Source organism: Camelina sativa, chromosome 20 (assembly GCF_030686135.1).
Source record: "Camelina sativa cultivar CO46 ecotype springtype chromosome 20, ASM3068613v1".
Classification (NCBI taxonomy): Eukaryota; Viridiplantae; Streptophyta; class Magnoliopsida; order Brassicales; family Brassicaceae; genus Camelina; species Camelina sativa.
In genome coordinates this window covers 759,314-772,339 of record NC_141899.1, presented here as the reverse complement: position 1 = coordinate 772,339, position 13,026 = coordinate 759,314, and the positions used below count along the sequence as shown (strand labels likewise).

The following is a 13,026-nucleotide window of genomic DNA, read 5'->3' as shown; positions in this document are numbered from 1 at the left end:
CACTTGCTTATCAATCCTGACAAAGGGGTTCATTCATTGCTCATGTTTGATTAAGCATATGACGGTTCCACTAGTTCGACAAGGCCAATATCATCAAAGGGTGTCGGCTAGATCGTGTGACTTGACGCATAATTTGGTTAAAATTTTGATGCTATAGATCTAAAGTCAAATCAAAAGAGTAAGAAAATCACGTGTAGATAGGTCTAATACAGATAGAAAGAATGGTCCAGGTACATTTTCCCCTAGCATATCAAATAACTTTCATATATGGACCGATTAAATATTGAACCATTTTGTGAGAAACACATGTGGCCTTCGAACGTATTGAAGGGTCCTTGAATGCACCATCACAGTACAGTGTATTTTCATGTGCTTCCTATCCTTGATTAATTTCTTATCTTTATTACGAAAATTGAACAACTTCAGTCTCGTTTTGATTAAAGAAATTAAGAAGAAAGAAGAACGTACTATAAAATAGAAAATAAAACAAGTTCCCATATAGTATAAAAATAAGAAAGGAGTTGTGGTGACAGCTGGGCCATTGATGCACTGTGTTTTGTCTTTTGGTTGAGGGAGCATGGATGTCAGTCTATCTCTTTAGCTTCTTTTACTTCAAACTTAGCTTTGTTTTCTATTGTATTGTTTAATATTTTAGCTTATTCTTTGTTTTATTCAACATTCATTAAGACATTAACCTACTTCTCTTTAATAACTTTCAAGTTTAGTATAATGTTATATTGTAATTCAAATGTTTTATTTATCAAGGTAGAATGTGCAAGTAGGTGTTAGAACTGAGAATGAGCTTCTCCTTCCGAAGTGATTTAAATTGTGGAGGAGCTTATCGCCGTAAAACAGTTCCGAACTGAATTGAGAGAATTTGAGAATTTGAACTTGTATTGCTATTGCTGGAAAAAATATTTGATCCCTTACAACTGACACTCCCCTTACATATTTATACCGACCAATTTATTACTAAATTAATGCACCATTAATAGGACGCGATTTGCGCGGTCTAATTAATCATCTTGAATGCGGGAATCTTTGACCGGGACCGAGCTGCGAACTGACCAGCACGAAGCATCTCCGCACTCTCTTCCTTTCTCCGGGGCTGATGGGCCGATCACTAATTCGCTCTTGGCCCAGTAGACGAACCTGGCCTAGGCCCACTCGCCTATTGCTCGAGATGGCAGATCGTAGGTACAACAGTAGGTATTACACACTATATAATCTCTACTCATAATGTTTCCGGTTGACTTGATTTTTGATATATAGAGAAACAACAATAGCAAACTAAATCGAAATGAACTATATATCCACAAAACCTAGTTTAAAGGACCAAAATATATATTACTTCACGTTCATGAATTAATACATAATTCTCTTCGTTTTTTATGAATAAAAATGGTATAAACTTCTTGTAAAGTTCGCATACAGTAACGTATTACTATTTTGTATGTATAAAACTTGATTTTATATCCATTTCTAGCCAAAACAATTGAATATCAGTGAATGAATAAGCGAATATTAGTAAATACCATAGCTCAAAGTGACATGTTGTTACTTCAATTTTAGCGACATCTATGGATATGTAACTCTACAAAGTTTCATCGCATGCATCGAGTAAACTACATAAGACAAAATCGTTATTAGAAACAAAAAAGAATCACAAGTATATCAATTAAATTAAGAATAATTTGGTTTTATATTGAAATCATCAGTTAATAAGAAATTGAATGCACCCAAATCGAGACTGTCTCTGATTTTGAAAACCTTTCTGATGTTATCTCTATATAATTTGGAGTACAATATAAACGAGCATTTAAGTACATCTCATCTTTCGATAAGCCTAGGTTTACAAGTAAACTGAACCTACACCTTTATAAAAAGAATCTTAAACGCTAGCTAACTAAGTATATGTCTACATATACTAACCTTTTGTTTAAGTTTGTTTGACAGATGATAAATAAGAAAATGAAATAAAGTGGAGACGTGGGCACGTAGAGAAGAAGAGAGTAAATAGAATGCATGGCATGCAGGAAACATGAGACAGACATCGTGAAGGTCCCATATTGTCTGGTCGAACCAAACCTTGACATATTATCACAACACTATCTATCTAGTAACTAGTGTTCTTCGTATTGTCGTCGTACTGTATCATCTCGTCACATTACAATTAACTTAAAATTTATAAAATATTAGATTTTCCTTGTTTTGTTATCTAGCTAGTTGCAATTGTATCCGAACGTACTATTATCACTTCAATTTTGTACTTTTTATTAGACATCTCATCTTAGCTAGCTTGCAATGTAACTTATATATTATCAATCATCATCGTTTTCTGCAATTTTTTAAAAAATATTAGAATCTTTATCATAAAAAATTGCAGTATGCATGTATATATATATATGTGTGTGTGTATAATATCTACCTTGAGTAAATTAAGATCTGTCGAATTGCGAATTAGACCACGATAACATTGAAATTATGTTTCTTCTAACTACACAAATTCAAAAAACAAGACAAAGAAATCATCAAACCATTGAGAAAATATACAAAGAACCTAAATAGTTACTTCGACAATTTGATCTGCTCACCAGGAACGGCTTATCTTTCACTTCGACGGACACACTTTATACGTGCAACTAAGATACTTTTTAGCCTTTTAGGTGGTTCTCATCGAAGAAATTTCTCTTGATCCCAAAAAACCTTCTATGGACTATACATGGTAGGGTTTTTTTAATAACCTAAGTTAAGTTTTAGAGTTTTATCGATGGTTTTTTTGTGTTTAAAATTATTTATTACGTTCCTGTTTGTTAACAATAATTCACTTGGCGTAAAATTAAAAATTAAAACAATAATTCACTTCAAATTTTAATATTAGAATATTTATCTTTCTAATTTTTTTGTATTCCTGACTTTTCACGATAGAATAGTTGCACTAGACATTTTGATAACTCTATTGGTCGATCAAATTTAAATACTTCATTGACGGCTATATATAATAGATATTATTTCGTTATTTTATTATATCAAGTCGGATAATTGGCCCACGAAATAAAAGGCCTAAATGTAGAAAGCTCGAATATATATAGGCCCATTAGTTCCTTTTAGGATTTTGACCGACTCTTTGTTATGAAGAAAAGTTGGCTGCTCGTAAGACCTCTCTTTATGGCAAAGGCTCGATGATTTTTTCTGGTTTTGGGGGATAATTGTGGTTCAGCCATGTTTTATGATAAAGCTATGAACAACGCTAAAAAGGTCAGAAAGCTATCATGATCGCAATCGCAAGGATAAGAAAGCTATGGATTTTGTTATCAACCGTTCAGCAATTCTCAAGAGGTGCGTTGGTTCGGCTGTAGAAGAAGGAGGAGCATGTCAACCATCAGGTTGGGAGTTACAGGACGAGAACAAAAAAAAAGAGAGCCAAGAATTGCTTCCCCTTTAACGTTTTGTTGCTCTCTTGATCAACAAATAAACTCTCTGCCACCCTAAACATGTGCATCTCTTGGACAAAGTTATGGCTCATAGGCGGCTTATTCAAGTTGTTTCTCGAGTAATTGAACCAGACTAGAAGATTACATCAATGATGATTTGTTGTTAAGTTTTAGAGTTTTATCGATGGTTTTTGTGTTTAAAATTATTTATTACATTTATGTTGTTAACAATAATTCACTTTGCGTAAAAAAAAAAAAAAAAAAAACCAATAATTCACTACAAATTTTAATATTAGAATATTTATCTTTCTTATTTTTGTATTCCTGAATTTTCACGATAGAATAGTTGCACATGACATCTTGATCAACTCTATTTATAATTGGTCGATCAAATTTAAAAACTTAATTGACGGCTATATATAATAGACTAATAGATATTAGTATTTCGTTATTTTATTATATCAATTGTTTAATTGGCGCAGGAAATAAAAAGACAACAAAATAGCTATTACATGAAGCAAATAAAATTGGTTTTCTTTTATCTGTTAATTTCATTTCTATTACAACAAATCCCTATTCGCGTTAGTATACATGAACGAACTTATTTAGTAACAAAACAGCTAAAAATTAAAAAAAAAGAAAAGAAACGAAAGTCCTCATGAGTTCTATAATTATATCAAAACGGTCCAAACACTCAACAGCACTCATACTATTTATTAGATATCTTTACTATTATTAGATAACGAACGATGTACACGCTTCTTCTTTTACACATGTGTCAATCACCGCGAGTCGCGATCACGCCACGTGTAAGTCGCTAGTCTTGACGAGGATCTCCCATAACCGTTGGATCTCAGAGAAGACATCGTCGGTGGGGAGCTGAAACCTACAGGAAGGACACGTGTTCTTCTTGCTTAGCCATGGCAATATACACTTCCAGTGAAACGAATGCTGACATGGCATTTCGCAGACATCTCTCCCTTCGCTCATCTCTTCCTTGCATATCACGCATTCTACTTCTTCTCCTGCGCCTTTGAATACCTCAACCGCACGTAACGCAACCACTGCAGCTCTAGCTGCTGGAACTTCGTATCCTTGTTTCTGATCTCCCCGGCGAAGGTGGTTGTAGCCTCCCATTATGTCCACGAATCTTTTGCATCTTACTAGGGTTTCTATGTACGGCATCAAGATTCCGGCATCGCAAGTCCAGAGACCGGAGTTATTACTTAGCATGGTATCGGAGCACATGTTGCCGAGGATTTCCCGCCAATTATCTGCGGAAGCTTCTAGAACATCTGGATCAAGCTGGTGGGTTTCGCAGAGAAAGAGGAGGAGGACTACAGCGTCGAGGTCCCTGAGCTTCATGTTGGTGGCGTAAGAGGTGAGAGATTGGTGTTTACGGTTGATGAGAAGAGGGTTGAGGAGTGAGAGGAGATGGTTGGCGATGAGGTGGGTTTTGTCTGGCAGAGATAGAGAGAGGAGGTGGCGGAGAGTGAGGGAGAAAAGGGTCGGAGAGGACAGGACGGCGGCAAGGCGGCGGCGATGGTGGTGAGAGATTGAGAGGATGGAGTGAGTTAGATTTGTGAGATGTGAAGGAGATAGAGTAGAGAGTGACGCCATGATGATCGTGGTGTTTTCTTCTTCCATATCGGATCTTGTGTGCTTCGTTTTCTCGCTTCTCTTTGACACTTTCACCTTTTTTTTTGATGAATCTTTTGCTTATATAACATGTATTAAGTCATTAGGAGTTTGGTGAAAGTAATAATAAAATAGAGTGATTTTTCTATTAAGGAAAAAACAAATAGGGTGTGGTACAAAAGAGATTGTTGTCGGCTTTGCTTGTTTGGGTTTTGATTTAATTGATATGTAAATATGTTGGAGAATAAAGGGTGTAGAAGCAATGAATGGAGAAGAGTTGGCAAAAAAGTTTAACAACACTTTTGCCACTGTTGGTGACAGACATAATTAGCTTGCAAACTTTATGGAATTAAAAAGTGTTTCATTTCACTTCTAACTAAATCTTGAAAATAGGAAATTCGAAGAATTTATTTGGAAGGCTATGCGTAGAAATTTAGAAAACTATACCTTTTTGCTAATGTTACTAACTCCACAGTCTAAACCAAATTTTTGACTACACAGTGTAACCAACTATAATTTTAGTTACATTTACCAAAGTTGATCAAGAGTTTGATCATGTGAAGCTAGTGAGTGGGACCAGACAAGAGTCTGTGGAGTATATAGTAAGAATTTGGATCGGCTCGTTTATATAAATCTACTTGTCCATATGGAATTTGTCTACTTTCACAACTGAAATCCCCCATAAACCCCATCAATTCATACCAAATATTTAGATAAGATTATTTACCGAACTCATGTTGTTGTTTAGGACAAAGAGATCTTCTCTTATTGGTTGGTGTATATGACCAAACAAAAGCCACAAAACAAGAGGAAGATGATCAAAAGTCAAAACTATATCAAGAACAAAAGGGTTGGCTAAATCCATTGCTTCTCCTATCTTTTCAACTGTTGTCTTCAAGAAACAGTGTTGAAAAGATTAATAATTCAGATGACCACACCATTCTATAACTCTAGTCTCTATGCATTTGTCCCGGTGTGTTGTCTATACTTTTCACAAACTCTCATGTCTCCCAAATCCCTAAACAAGATTTTGGAGGACATCAAAAATGAAAAGTCTACAATGGCTGTTTTGGCATAATTAGCCCTCACTCCAAAGAAAAACTTACCACCATAACAAAAATAAGCTTACCAATTAGATTGATCCATAAATCAGTGAAAATCCTACTACAGGGGTTTGGCCATTGAGTTTATTGGATCTCACTAGTACCGAAGTGAAGAACATCTTAATTATAAGCATAAGGATGTACAGTTTCCCTAATCATAAAATCTACAAATTTAATAATGCATCAAATCTTCTACGCAACCAGTGGGACTCATGAAGAAAGATTGGTTACCGTGAGAACTGAGAAGATATGATAGCAAGATGCTTCAATGACAAGTAAAGATGACCCACTAAAGAAAAGCAAGTGAACAATTAAAAACTTCATTATATTATTCTACTGTGCTCGATTTGTATTGCACTAGTGAGAATGTGCCCCCACAAAACCCTTATAGTACAAAGTCATTCACTTTCTAAAAGCAAGACGGATCACTTCACCACATGGGCATCCAAAGATAACAGCTTTAGTCAAAACACAAGAGAGAAAAAAGATCACATAGTTTAACAATGTAACATCTGCTTATCTGAGACGTTCTGCTTTTGCTAAGACATGTATTTGTTATTCATAATCTTCAAACAGAGCCAGGGAAGAGAGACAACAATAGTTTTTCTAGCATCATGAAGTTTGCAGATAGATAATTTTGATAATCAAATCGACCTAGAACATCCAAACAGTAAAGATACAAAGAAAAATGCGCTTTGGATCTCTTACCATTGTATTACACCACCAGAATGGAATGGGAACTAAGAAATTACTGCAGAACTTGCAATGTGATTCGTTCGTTAAGAAGGAAGTTCCTGTTCTTTGTAATGTATGCATTCATTGCCTGGGTCTGAGATGTGAAACGCACCAACGCCACCCTCTTTGAAGTTCCAAGTCCTTGACTGCAGGGTAAAAGAAAGGCATTAAAATAGTTTCATGTCCTTATTTTATCAGTAATCAAGAAATTACTACACAGCACGACCAAAGAGCACAAAGATCTGTAGATATATTGTGTCAAACAAGATGACAAAATGTCACATGCCTAGTCAAGAAAACAAAACATTATGACAGTCCAGAGTGGGTTTTATCACTCCTCTTATAATTCTCGGATTTTACATTTGTACTATTAAGATAGATATATATTGCTTATTCTAGTGAGAGTAATATGATTAAATCCAAAAGTAGAGAAAAATCATTGTAACTGATTAATCAAACAGAAGAGCACTGGATTTGCAAGACTACTAGTGGAACTAACGGCTAATCAAATGCGGAAAGAGTAAAGGCCAAAAAATAAGAATTAGTAAACCAATAATTACTCACATTGTGAGGAACTGGATGGATCCAGGATAATAGAGACAGCCAGATAAGAACTTATCTATGTCATCGGTTATAGCATTCACCGGAAGCCCATGTAGTGCAACCTAAACAGTAAACAATATAAAATCTCATCAAACACTAATTGATACGAATCACAGTCGACTGAGAGAACAAGAGCTCGATAAACAAAGTAGTTATGACAGAAAATATATAGGCTTACCACTTTCCCCTCAAAAGGAACAATTGGATCCCACTGAGAACGAGCAGCCTAATCATAGACAAAGGAATCAACTCCGGATTAAAATAGTCATCTAACAAAAACGAAGTCTATATAACTTGTAGAGGAATTACCCTTTCTAATCTATAGAGCTTTCCTTTCCTTGCGATATTCCGAAGTGCTCTATCATATGCTGAAAGTGAAGGGAACTGGACAAAACTGATATACAAACATCATCGAGAATGAAGAAGGATTGAAATGCGTTAGTTTGGAATTGAAATTTCCTGCTTCCAATAATAAAACTTGTAACAACAATGCAAATAAAGCTTAACAACTTACACTGCCGCAGGGGTTAAGTTCCCACCACGCGGATAGTTGAATTTGAGATCATCTGGTGTCACATTGCATCCCTCGAGTACGTTCATTATATCACTCCTCAGAGAATGTTTTGAAAAGCCTGAAAATTTCCCATAAAACCTCCCTGAAAAGAACAAAAAAAAAAACACGATCAATATTGAGCTAAAGTCCCAAAACCATAACAATTCAGAGTCCTTCTACGCTCTCTACCTCTATATCAATCAAAATAAACAAAATTTTCCCATTTTGAACAGTAATTTCAACAATAGAATCTGCGGTTAAACTCAGAAACCAAACATTTTCAATATCAATAGCTTCAGATATACTCACTCCAAGCAAATCAAAACCCTCAAAAATTGGAGAAATGCTCTGAAAGAAACAATAGAGACATGAAAGGGAAAAAAAGAGAACCTTCTCCCGGAGAACCTCCCGGAGGCGGTGGTGGTAACGGAGAGGAAGGAGGCTGCTCCGTCTCCGTGGCGGTAGATAAGCATTTCCTCGAATCCTGAAGAAACAGAAGAGAGCTACGGCTAATTACATGATCCGATTGCCGGAGACATAAACTCGATCTGATCGCGCTACGAATGATACTCATTTCTTCACCGGAACAAAAAAAATGTTTAGGGTTTTTCTCTACAGAGATCGAGAGACTCTCTCAGTAACGACGATGACGAAAACAAACACAGTGAACACCAAACGACAACGTTTCACATACTTTTTAAAAAAGCCCATATAACAGGTCAAAGCCCATAACTTTGAACATCATCAACACGGTCAATATACATTATTAGAAAGAAGATTAAAGAAAACAAACAAAACTTGACCATTATTAGTAAGGGGGAAAAAAAGTGTATAAATAAATTCTCAATGTTTATTTAGGCATATCAAAAGGGCTTTCGCCTTCGTAATTCCCGGAAGGCGAATACTCGCAAATCACTAAGAATCCAAGGTCGTTATCGCACTTCTCACGTACGCATCCAACGGCTGTGGTTGTACGCCAAATGATCTGCGTATAATGACCGCACATTTCGCCAGGCTTACACGTATTAGTCGTCCGATCGTAGTTCACACTTTCCATCATCCATTTAGTAACAACTCTGTTCGGCGACCAGTTCTCATTATTTCGGTACCAGAATATGTTCTCTCCGTGAGGCCCACCTGAATGTGTCATTTTGCAATCCGCTTTACGTAGTTTGGCCCAATTAGAAGCGAAACGGGTTAAGCCTTTATCCCATGTGAGACTCGACACGCCTGAAGCTTCACGTGCTGCGTTGTGGGCGAGTAAGAACTTGGCCGATTGCGAAACCTTCTTTCCTCTGTATGTCACACGTTCGAAGGCGGCTTTATTGCCCGGAAAGAAAGTTCCGACGACGGACGGGATTAGAAAAAGGAGGAGAAGAGAGGAGATGGAGAGACAATGATGTAACAACGAAGACGACGACGACGACGACGACATCTCTCTTCGTGGTAGAGTAGAAGTAGTCGTCGTCTTCGTGTTTCTCATTCCCAGAAGTCTTTTGTTTCTGTGGATTTGTGTTTACTTTTGAAAACATTCATAATTCAGTTAGTTGATTTGCCATTTTCTGACAAGCTTTGACAGGTTGTGTCTCTTCGTCTGTTCGTTTTCAGTTTGTTTCTTTGGTTTGTTTTCTTAGTTTGTTATATAATAAACGGCCATTACATAAAACAAAACAAAATATAAGCGCTGACTTTGTTCGTTTTGATTAATGAAACTGACAAAAAATCTTATACAACTCTGAAAAAATAAAAGGAGTACTTTGCGGGCTTTTAAGATGTTTCAATGCAATATATAACTTGGTATATATATTATTTGTTTATACGAACGTTACAAATTTGCTATGAACGTTACAAATTTGATATAACTTGGTGTATTATTTGTTTATACGAACGTTGCGCGTGAGAGACGCACGTGAATCTCTATTGTCTATTGTTGTTCCCTCTTTTTTCTCTCAAGCTTTCTTCGTCTTCCTCTGTTTCATCATTCCATGACAAGAAAAATAACCAAAAGGATAGAAGAAAAAAAAAAGAATCCAAAACATAAATTAAGAAATGACGATTAGGAATCCACTGATCGGGAGAAATCTTCTTTTCTGGTACATCATCATCCACATGTGTATTCCAGGTAACAAATCTACACTTCTAGTCAGGATTGCCAGGAACACAAAACAGCTTCTTTTGGATTTTGGTTAACCCAAACGTTTTCTCCGCTCAAGAAAAATCGATCTTTTTGATAATGTTTTTTGTTTTTGTTTTCATAGATCGATTGTGTAGATTTTGCATGAGGAATAGAAAACGTCCTCAATTAGACAAAAAAAAAAAAGGGTTATTGTCTTTGCAATTTCATCTAACCGGGGTTCTTGTCTTTGCAATTTAATCTAACCGGGGTTCTTGTCTTTGCAATTTAATCTAACCGGGGTTCTTGTCTTTGCAATTTAATCTAACCGGGAATTTCCCGTAAATAAAGAAAAAAAAAATCGTCGACAGCAGGATTCGAACCTGCGCGGGCATAGCCCAATTGATTTCGAGTCAATCTCCTTAACCACTCGGACATATCGACTTATTGTTACTCATCTAAATAGAAACATATATATTGGTTATCTTTAAAATTTCAGGACTTGTGGACTCGCAATTTATCACACTCAACTCTATCGAGATATTCACAAAGCACGACTGGTTCAAACTCAAACACACTGTCTACTTTCAATGCAAAGGAGAAAACAAAACTGTACTTCCAGATGTTATCAAAACCGGTGTCTTGTACACTTTCCGCGGTCAAGAATCATGGCAGGCTCGCCCCTAATCTCTTTTACAACCATCTATCTTTTAAACAATAATCATATGATTGTGAAACATACATGTTTCTTATTACAACAGCCTATGACTGAAATTGGTGGCGAAAAGTGTAAGCGATGCGGAGTCTACGAGCAAGGCAGCCTTGTTTCAGACAAAGAGTTCGATGAATGGGAACTTTGTCCCTCTGATTTCTCTGCTAGCCAAATCTATATGCATTTTAAAGAAAAGGAGATTAATGCTACTTTTGTCTGCCACGGTTGCGCCCAGGTCGACTCCGGTTAGTGAAAACTAATTTCCGCATTTATGTTACCTGTCAAAAGAAACGAACAGATAGGATTGATCACAAGTAATTTTACATATATGAACTGAATGCAATGATGTGTGTAGTATCTGCTAAAGCAACAACAAGTTCTAGTCCCCAAGAGGAAGGATATAACGGGATAACAGTCACTATAGCAATTGTAGCAGGGGTATTGTGTGCAACTCTGGTTGTGGTTGGAGGCGTTTTTGCGTTCAAGCATGCTCAAAGGATGAAGAAGCAGCGAGATCAAGCTCGGTTTATGCAACTATTTGAGGAAAGTGATGAACCTGAAGATGAACTTGGACTTGAACCTGTGATATGATATGGTACTGAGCAGGTTCGTCCACAAACAATTATCTGAACAGAGACTTTTTGGTGTTTCATAAGTTTTGCAGCTACTATTAGGAAAGAGGATTGACAGTAGGAAATCTTAGTTTTTTTGGCCATCTGGTTTTTGGTATTTGCTTCTTTCCCCCACATTTTAGAAATCAGACAAAATAATCACAAAAAGAGAACGCTATTGTATACACTCTAAGCCACAAATGCATATGAAACTTTAAAGTATGTGTTACCAATAAAAGAACTGAATCAGTACCTGCATTTGAATTTCATCAGACTATTTAACTCGAGCTCGGACTACTTCTGATGGCACGGTTGAAGTTATCCAATTCTTTGGAATCAGAACCATGAATCGTCTTAATGGTGTCAATGCAACAGCTGCAGCATAAAAAAGACATTAAACAGTGTTATACTAACATCTATGTCTTCCAAATTGTTCTATTCCCGGAGTAGTAGGATCATCCAGTTATGTTAAGCAAGTTCATAATTAGCTGAATCCCCTAAACAAGATTGATAATACACATTTGATCAGTACTGATGTTACCTGATAGCTTCCTTGTTGAATTTTTTTTCTTCAATCCCGTAGAGTGTCTTGAAAACTTCGGGCTCAACCCGACAAAAGTATGGACGATCTGAACGTTGACAAGGAGATTTTGGTTACAAATGTTCATAGCATATAAATGTTTCAGTTGATAAACAAATGTATCAGAGTGATAAGCTAATAAATAGATTAATGTACCAGAATAAATGGAGCATTTGCGTGTAGCTTTGTTGTAGTTAATGCACCATCCATCATCTCCGATCATGCTACGATACAGCTGGAATTAAGCATTAAAAACGTCAAAAAAACATTGATACAATTAACACAGACAGAGTAATTTCGTCGAACAAGTGGTGGGTGGAAAAAAAACAAAATTTAACCTCGACATCATCAGGGTCGTCGAAGATTTCGTCAGGGGTGGCGAAAGCGAAGTCCTTTGCAAGCTTACAGCAAGCTCCACATCCTTCTACGCATTTCCAAGTCAATTCCTTCGTTGTTCTGCCAGAGGAGAAACCGCTCGTTGACGTCGTCGTTGGCCGCTTATTCTCCGGCTTGGCTTTCTTAGTTGATTTAGGCTGTGAAACTTGTGACCGCCTCGTAGCAGCAGAGATAATCGCCGTGCTCAATGGTGCCGTCGATAACGCAAGCGATGTAAACATATTTCTCTTTGGGCGCAAATTAGAAAAATCAAGAAATGTTCTTAAAGATAAGAAAGATGCATCCGGTTCAGACGCAAACCTTTCTTTATCCGGTTCAATCGCAAATTGTGAAAATGTATCCGGTTCAAACGCAAACCTTTCTTTATCCGGTTTAGTCGCAAATTATGAAGATGTGTGTTGTTATTGCATCATCTCGTTCTTTATCCGGTCAAATCGCAAGTACTAATAGTAATATTGTAGTTAATTCAGTATTGATGAAAAATTCAATTGGATCACCGAATTAAAGGACTATAATGTTATTAATTAATTAATAACATCTCCTTTCCT

At 36.5% G+C, this 13,026-nt stretch overlaps 5 protein-coding genes and 1 non-coding gene across 6 annotated transcripts; 1 reads left to right on the top strand and 5 right to left on the bottom strand.

The window, feature by feature from the left end:
* Positions 1-3,942: 3,942 nt before the first annotated feature.
* Positions 3,943-5,355, bottom strand: SGR9 (RING/U-box superfamily protein). Its single transcript, XM_010492433.3, has one exon. The coding sequence runs from the start codon at positions 5,079-5,081 to the stop codon at positions 4,233-4,235; it is 849 nt and encodes a 282-aa protein (XP_010490735.1). The 5' UTR covers positions 5,082-5,355; the 3' UTR covers positions 3,943-4,232.
* Positions 5,356-6,709: 1,354 nt separating this feature from the next.
* Positions 6,710-8,899, bottom strand: LOC104768441 (uncharacterized). The gene is made up of 6 exons (XM_010492432.3): positions 8,457-8,899; positions 8,028-8,169; positions 7,823-7,907; positions 7,692-7,739; positions 7,475-7,575; positions 6,710-7,056 (listed from the first exon to the last, which is right to left on the bottom strand). Exons 1-6 carry the CDS (start codon positions 8,638-8,640, stop codon positions 6,924-6,926), a joined length of 693 nt encoding a protein of 230 aa, XP_010490734.2. The 5' UTR covers positions 8,641-8,899; the 3' UTR covers positions 6,710-6,923.
* Positions 8,780-9,649, bottom strand: LOC104768440 (pathogenesis-related protein PRB1-3). Its single transcript, XM_010492431.3, has one exon. The coding sequence runs from the start codon at positions 9,547-9,549 to the stop codon at positions 8,917-8,919; it is 633 nt and encodes a 210-aa protein (XP_010490733.3). The 5' UTR covers positions 9,550-9,649; the 3' UTR covers positions 8,780-8,916.
* Positions 9,650-9,977: 328 nt separating this feature from the next.
* On the top strand, positions 9,978-11,760 carry LOC147918372 (valine-tRNA ligase). Its single transcript, XM_087506463.1, has 4 exons — positions 9,978-10,188; positions 10,679-10,854; positions 10,941-11,136; positions 11,247-11,760. Exons 1-4 carry the CDS (start codon positions 10,116-10,118, stop codon positions 11,480-11,482), a joined length of 681 nt encoding a protein of 226 aa, XP_087362589.1. The 5' UTR covers positions 9,978-10,115; the 3' UTR covers positions 11,483-11,760.
* Positions 10,542-10,623, bottom strand: TRNAS-CGA (transfer RNA serine (anticodon CGA)). The gene has a single exon. It is a non-coding gene; the product is annotated as a tRNA-Ser (tRNA).
* On the bottom strand, positions 10,778-12,881 carry LOC104768439 (uncharacterized). Its single transcript, XM_010492430.3, has 5 exons — positions 12,421-12,881; positions 12,239-12,317; positions 12,044-12,131; positions 11,756-11,877; positions 10,778-11,169 (listed from the first exon to the last, which is right to left on the bottom strand). The coding sequence occupies exons 1-4, from the start codon at positions 12,697-12,699 to the stop codon at positions 11,781-11,783; spliced, it is 543 nt and encodes a 180-aa protein (XP_010490732.1). The 5' UTR covers positions 12,700-12,881; the 3' UTR covers positions 10,778-11,169; positions 11,756-11,780.
* Positions 12,882-13,026: the final 145 nt, after the last annotated feature.